Consider the following 7,875-nt stretch of genomic DNA (forward strand, 5'->3'; position numbering starts at 1 on the left):
TGCCGTTTTAAAGATGCTTTAGACAGATCTTTCAAGGCACTCAAACTATTGTGTTCTATAGCTATATGCTGTAAACATGGACCCGACCAAAAGAAAGGTTAGACTCCCATCTTTCATCAGGAAAAAAAAGTTTTTTTCTACCCTTTTCTGTTCTTTAGTCATCAGCAGTAGCACGAAGGTAAGTGTCAGGGAAATATCAGTTCCCGACTAAAAAAAAACAACATCTTTTTGTGAAGATACTTTTTAGCTTTTAGACAGCTGATATATCTAAACTATACCAACATAGATAACACGGAAATGTGGTTGTTTTACATCAAAATCATTTATTTACAAATATAACACCATGAACTATTTACAGTTTACACTACACTCATCCACGCTCCATTCACAGGATCTCTGCCAAGCTCTTATCAAATGCACTTCTGCCACCTTGTGGCCGGTTTTATGGCTTAAAATTGCTCTGAAGTGAAATGCATTTGTGTAGAGTTGCGTCATCATCTGTTTTTGCCTCTGAGGCAAAAAAAAAACCTGCTAAATATTTGTTGGGATTTGGCATTTGAGTTTCTAAAAATGCATAACTATGTCTTTGGTATTGGATGAGTTAACATTAGCATGGAAAATAATAAGTGGAAACAATGTTTATTTATATGAAAACTTGTCATTTGTCCGACGTTATTATAGTATGTATTATTATTCATTCATTCATTTTCTACCGCTAAGCCTATCACAGCTGTCTGTTAACACAAAATGGTAATTATGGTTTTATACACCAAAAATGATGCAAAAATAATTACAAACGACATTTTTTTTTTTTTTACCAAAGTTTGTTTAAAAAACACCCCACAAAACCGTCAATTAACAAAATATCCTGAAAATAAATACATAATCACAACCTGCAAAAATGTATTTTACCTTTTATAGAAAATGAAGAAAAAAAACAACCATTCACACTCACATTCATACCTATGGACAATTTGGAGTCGCTAATTAACCTGGCATGTTTTTGGAATGTGGGAGGAAACCGGAGTACCCGGAGAAAACCCACGCATGCACGGGGAGAACATGCAAACTCCACACAGAGATGGCCGAGGGTAGGAATTGAACCCGGGTCTCCTAGCTGTGAGGTCTGCGTGCTAAAATTTTACAGAATTTGCATTAAGAATATATACTGTATGTGGGAAAACTGTATTGTGATGGTATTAAATAATATATAAGAAACTGTATATATAATAGGATTAATTGTTTGTTAATTAACTATAAGTTTTATTTTAAGATATGCCTGTATTCGTCCCTCAGTGGGGAAATTTGTAATTTGGAAATTTTACACACTATTTTAAAAATATCTGTACATTTTCCCATGTGAAGTATGGATGCATTGTTAGAGTATGTCACATGATGCTCATACATGGAGTATTTGTTGCCACTCGAGTGCAGCTTTTGTCATGATTGCGTTGAGCATTGTAATAAAGTCTGCGGCCGGGCACGCTAATTAAAAAATAACAAGGTTAAATCATCCTGAGATGAGCGCTTTTATCATTGGCACAAAAGACAACGACTCCTCTTGAGATGGCAATTAAAAGACTCTCCCGTGTAATCGCGTTACAGGCAGAAATTCCACTCCCTTCCTCATGCACACAACCAGCTCAGCTTATTATGATTATTGTTCACTGTGCACTTTCTTTTTTCCCACCTCTGGCTATTGTCAGTGTTATCAGCTCACACCTTCATGCCATGCGCATGTCCTCCATCCCTCAGGGAAACCACTTGGAGCGCTTGAAAGATATTTCCCGGGAAAGTGGGGCATTTTGGTTTCTTTTAAAAGAGTCTTTTTAGGTGTGATTTTCCTCCATGACGTCACAGATGATTCATTGTCACACCGTGTGGTCTCCTCCCTTTTTAGATGTACATCCAAACCACCACGCTGACCATCTCGCTCAGCCTGTCGGCCTCCGTCTCCCTGGGGATGCTCTACATGCCCAAAGTCTACATCATCCTCTTTCACCCCGAGCAGAACGTGCCCAAACGGAAACGCAGCTTCAAGGTAAAGTGATTGATTGATTCCGACTCGACGACTCGACTCGACTTGCTGTTGAATCGTATGAAAATGTCATGTGATCAAGATTGTACCATTTTATCATCAATGTCTGTTGTTTTATTGTTATATAAGCAACAAGTGGTTGCTTTGGTAAATATCACCTATTTTGGGCAGCATGTGCATATGTTTGCTTTGATTTAAGTGTCCCTGAATGCAACTTGTGTCCCAGGAGTTAAGTGATGTACTTGAATGTACCATTTTAGAAAAAGCTGGCACAGTACAGACAAAAGTTTGCTAGTTTTAGTCCTGCTTGTTGAGTACGGAGTGTCCATTACCTGACTGGAATCTTTCCATGGTGTCCCAACTCGAAAAGAACCACCACCTCCTTCTTAATAGTATCAGAAATACAAAAATCTCCACTCAGAGTGACAGGTTTTTACCCCCTGGGCCGTGTCCCTGAATGCAACTTGTGTCCCAGGAGTTATGTGATGCACTTGAATGCACCATTTTAGAAAAAGCTGGCGCAGCACAGACAAAAGTTTGTTAGTTTTAGTCCTGCTTGTTGACTATGTGGTGTCCATTACCTGAGTGGAATCTTTCCATGGTGTCCCAACTCGAAAAGAACCACCATCTTCTTCTTAATAGTGTCAGAAATACAAAAATCTCCACTCAGAGTGCCATGTTTTCACCCCTGGGGCCATGTTCCTGAATGCAACTTGTGTCCCAGGAGTTATGTGATGCACTTGAATGCACCATTTTAGAAAAAGCTGGCGCAGCACAGACAGAAGTTTGCTAGTTATAGTCCTGATTGTTGAGTACGGAGTGTCCATTACCTGACTGGAATCTTTCCATGGTGTCCCAACCAATAGAACCACCACCTTCTTCTTAATAGTATCAGAAATACAAAAATCTCCACCTAGAGTGCCAGGTTTTCACCCCTGGGGCCATGTCCCTGAATGCAACTTGTGTCCAAGTGTTTTCGACCAAGGTCAACATACTAAAAAACTCAAAACTGTGCAAATGGGCCACATTTATGTATTGATATTTTGGATATTTAAATTTCTTAATTTTGTAAAAAGACTAAAAAAACCTAACATATGTTAACATAATTAAAGGCCTTGCTCGGTTGTATTATTCGTCATTCTTGTCAATATTTCAGCTGCTTCTTACTTTGTGAATGAATGCCCTCAAGGGCACTTATAATCACATTTGCTCTATTTTTTTTCCCGTATTTTTGTTGGGCGGTTAATTTTATTTCTGCAGTGTGCCATAGCACAATTTAAAACAGCTCTCGCTTATGCTCGACGTTACCAAGATCCTTGGAGAGTGTTGTAAATCAGCAAAACTTGACAATTTTATTAATATAAATTCAAGATCGCATAGTACACTTTGTTTTGCAAGAAAATAACCATTCAACCTGTAAAAACAACTCAAAATATGACTGCTGTTTTAGATTAAATATAAAAATATATTCAAATAAAAAGTAAATAAATCAAAAATGACCTCATGAAGATGGAAAAAAAAGTGCTGAAATTGTGAATATATTTTCTGTCATGTGAAATAAAGTTTGTCAGGTGTCATGTTGTCATGTGTGGACATGATTACAACCTGTCATATCTTTCCATGACGTAGGCCATCGTGACCGCCGCCACCATGTCGGGTAAACTGGGGCAGAAGGGAGGCGATCGACCTAACGGTGAGGTGAAGACGGAGCTGTGTGAGAGCATGGAGACCAACAGTGAGTAAGAGAACACCACTTTTTTACTATTATACACATTAAAATACCGTACCGTAATTTCCGCGTATACTTCTCAGGGCAGAATGTTGTTACTCTCTATATAACAGTCAGACTCACAGTGTCAATAGAAGGCTAAACTCACCACACAGCAACCTAACAGTCAAAGGATAGCTAAGAAATATACAACACAAGTAACAATACGAGTTTACAATAAAAAAAACAACTTAAACTTACTTAAACTTCTTCCCATAAAGCATTGTTTGTAGCAGAGTGCTTCATTATATAAATTATATTTTTAAAATTTTGGAAAAATACTATAAAAAATATATATATAACAAGCAACACAAATTCACCCAGAGCAGGAGCATAATGACAGAGAATGCATCGTGGCGAACTTCTGGGTGAGAACTTGAGGTTCGCTTAGTTTATTTAAATGTAATAATGGCCGTCGCTTTATTAAAATTAAATAATTGTTCTATTTTATCTCAGTCGGCGCCTCTCAAAGTCTAGACAGCATAATTACATCCGGACTCGCCGCCGACCTCCACCTCTTATCTCGCAGTTAGGACTACTTGTAACTTCCAACACAACCTTCCACCCATCACACCTTCTGTAATGAGTCGTCATTTAATGAAGATTACGAAACATCATGCATGCGTGATTGACGGCTGCATGAAGTTCCACTATGCTCTCTGTCTGAGCTGGCAGTCCACTGACTTTGGGTCAGTGGACCTTTCAGAACAGAAACTGCAGATCAATACGTGCTTTCACGTTTAAGTCCCAAAATATCAGAAAACTCTCCAACGACGCCAGAAAAAATAGCTTTGTTGCTAGCTGCTTTTGAAAAAATATGTCGCCAAGTTGGCAACACTGGCTGAGAGACAACCGAGGAGGACTCTGTTTCTATTGGCCACTGTTGTGTGTGGGCGTGGCTAATGAAATGGAACACAATTGGTATTATTACACCTATATGACAGGTACCAAATATGTATTTATATGTTTTTATGAACCTGAACGCACAATCCCAAAGACATATTATTGTTTTTTTTGTACTCAACAGCAGGGAGGAAGTGGTAGAGCATGGACGAGTGTAACATGCAGAAGGTTAGCATTGAACTCCTAGCGCCACCTGCCACCAGTTTCACGGATCGTCGCAAAACTTTGTGGAGACGTCAGGAAGCACCAAAAAGTCTCAAGAAGCCATATTGCTAAACGAACAGGAAGTCGGCCATTTTGGATAGCAGCGGCGATTTTAACACAACTTAACTTCCAAATTGTCAATAATTCATTGTGATATATTTCAAAATTAGTATAGTATAGTCATAAATATTTGTGGGCTGTACGGCGGTCGAGTGGTTAGCACGCAGACCTCACAGCTAGGAGACCAGGGTTCAATTCCACCCTCGGCCATCTCTGTGTGGAATTTGCATGTTCTCCCCGTGCATGCGTGGGTTTTCTCCGGGTACTCCAGTTTCCTCCCACATTCCAAAAACATGCTAGGTTAATTGGCGACTCCAAATTGTCCATAGGTATGAATGTGAGTGTGAATGGTTGTTTGTCTATATGTGCCCTGTGATTGGCTGGCCACCAGGCTCCAGGAAAAGCGGTAAAAAAATGAATGAATAAATATTTGTGAAAAAGTCAAAGTTAAGCTTGAAAAAAAATGTTTTTCTCTTTTGTTGTTAGGAACTGATATTTCCCTGAAACTTACCTATGTTCTACTGCTGATTACAGTAGAAAACTGATGAAAGGCGGGACTCTTATCTTTCCTGTCCTTTCCCCTGGCTCGTGTTGATATAGCCTTAGAACAAAATATTCAGTGTGCTTTGAAAGATCAGTCAAAATGAAAACTAAAATGGCCGCATTGAAGGGGTTGAATGAGTTAATAGATGTTTATATTAATCTTACTGTGGCCTGATTTGTTTTTCTGCGATGTGATTAAAATGATGAATAATTAACGGCAGCCATTTCAGCGTAAACAATTATGGCGTCCATAACGTACTCCTCTCTTTTCTTGTGTCATTCAGTTTCATCAACTAAGACGACGTACGTCAGCTACAGCAATCACGCCATCTGAAAATAAAAGCGGGACGCTTCGAACGGAACAGGAAGTGTGTGTCTGCAGCCCAAAAGAACAAAAGCCACCGAGCGGGCAGGCGGGCGCGGCGGACAAACTACGGACGATCAGAAGGCCCGATGGAATCCAAGCATGAGACATTACGTGTCGTTACGCATCATCCACTGAGAGGTGGGAACACAAACAGCTAGTCAGTGTGCCTGCTTTCCTGCTCCTCATCGGTCCGACCATAACTGTTCAAAAAGAATATATTATAGGACCCTTGAGCGGAGCAAGAACAAAAAAAAAAAAAAAAAAGAACCATGTAGACGTTGTATCCATAAGGGCCAGACTTAGAGATTTAAAAAAAGATATTTAAAAGAAGACTCAAAACATGTTTGGTGTTCTTCTCTACTGTACGTAAGTATTTTTGTGGTCGTGGCGATTTTTTCCATTCTTGTCTCACCGTCGTCTGATGAGTCGTCCTTGCATAATGAGATGAGTGTTTCCTCTTCTGCTGTCTTGGCTAACACACCATGGTTGACGCATGCCCCGTTTTTATACAAAAAGGAGATTTATTTATAATAAAGGAATGTTTTGCAAACGCGTAGATTGGTGCGTGTCCTTTTGGAAAAATGGGCGGGATGATTGTACGTGACAACCAACCCCCCTCCAGCCCCGCCTTTAAATGAGCATGTCTTGTTAGGTGAACTTCCGTGAAGTAGGCCTCCTTCTTTATAAATGAAATATATTTGTAGTTACACTAAAGAAACACTGTTTACTACCATTGGAGCTCTCCAGACATGAAATAACACCCCTATAGTCAACCGTACACTCCTAAATAATAATAGAAACTAAGCTACATAAGCTATAAATGCTATAAATGTGTTCCCAAAAGGGAGCTGAGTGGCAGGCAGACAAGAAGGGACCTCTAGGGTTCAGAGCTGAATTTTAGTTTGGAACAGTTTTTATTCGGGAATTATTACATTACACTAACATTGCTGACTTGTGGTCAGGGCCCACTTGAAAATATGGAAAATAAATAATAATAATAATAATAATAATTATTATTATTATTATTATTATAGTAAGGTTGATATAAACATCTATTAACTCATTCAAATCCTTCACTTATAATAATAATAATTATTATTATTATTTATTTTTCATATTTTCAAGTGGGCCCTGACCACAAGTCAGCAATGTTAGTGTAATGTAATAATTCGCGAATTAATAATAATAATAATTATTATTATTAATAATAATAATAATTATTATTATTATTATTGTTGAGTGAGTGAATAATTATTATTATTAGTGTTGTTATTGTTATTATTATTATTTGTCTATATGAGTAAAAAATATTTGTTTTTACTTGTGCAATAAATATTTTACAGTAAACATCATTTTAAAAATAATATTTGGAAAAAGGAATCATCTGTAATGACCTCTCATGGCCCACCTGCAGTACCACCACGGCCCACACTTTGGGAATCACTGGTCTAGAATATTAAATCATAAACAGCGTCTTTGAATAAGTCTTCTGAATGCCTTGTATTTGTATTTGACTTCATTTTGATATTTTTATGCATACAGTGTGCTTTTTTTGCTGTATTGTATTTTTACTTTTTTGTCCAGTTTATTTCTACAGAATGCCACAGGCCCATGAAAAAAAAATGCACTGAGGTCTGCAAATGTGGACACCCCGGTGTACGTATTTCACCACGGGAAAGTGAAGTGTTACCAAATGACAGAATAGTGTCTCCAGGCTGTCTTCTTAGCACTGTCGCTACTCAGAGGCTGGGCTGCATGCTTGTGGAGGCTTTCCGCACGCTTCCACACCTCACCTTTTCACAGGGCTGCTAATGCACCCATCCCTGGGCTTGTGGCCGTGCCCTGCCTAGACGGGTATTTGCCCACGCAACGGATGATTACACTTTTTGTATTTGATTGCAAAGGAAATGCATGACGCAAATGAAATGTCATTTACATTGCATATGGAATTACGATGCATTCTAGGTGGTGCTGCTCCGTAGCTGAGTGGAT

The 7,875-nt window shown here is 38.7% G+C and overlaps 1 protein-coding gene across 6 annotated transcripts in view; it reads left to right on the plus strand.

Moving 5' to 3' along the window:
• The window catches only part of grm8a (glutamate receptor, metabotropic 8a), a 181,551-nt gene extending 174,750 nt beyond the window's left edge, over positions 1–6,801 (plus strand). For 4 of the 6 annotated variants that reach the window (XM_058078583.1, XM_058078581.1, XM_058078584.1 and 1 more), the window contains exons 11-13: positions 1,901–2,041; positions 3,668–3,773; positions 5,801–6,796. In XM_058078583.1, the coding sequence (XP_057934566.1) occupies positions 1,901–2,041; positions 3,668–3,773; positions 5,801–5,850 (297 nt within the window). In that variant the 3' untranslated portion in view covers positions 5,851–6,796. Of the gene's footprint in view, positions 1–1,900; positions 2,042–3,667; positions 3,778–5,800 lie in introns of all 6 variants that reach the window. The other 2 variants (XM_058078579.1, XM_058078580.1) reach the window with 2 other exon arrangements.
• The last annotated feature ends 1,074 nt before the right edge of the window (positions 6,802–7,875 follow it).

The sequence above is a fragment of the Doryrhamphus excisus genome, chromosome 7, assembly GCF_030265055.1.
Source record: "Doryrhamphus excisus isolate RoL2022-K1 chromosome 7, RoL_Dexc_1.0, whole genome shotgun sequence".
Taxonomy (NCBI): domain Eukaryota; kingdom Metazoa; phylum Chordata; class Actinopteri; order Syngnathiformes; family Syngnathidae; genus Doryrhamphus; species Doryrhamphus excisus.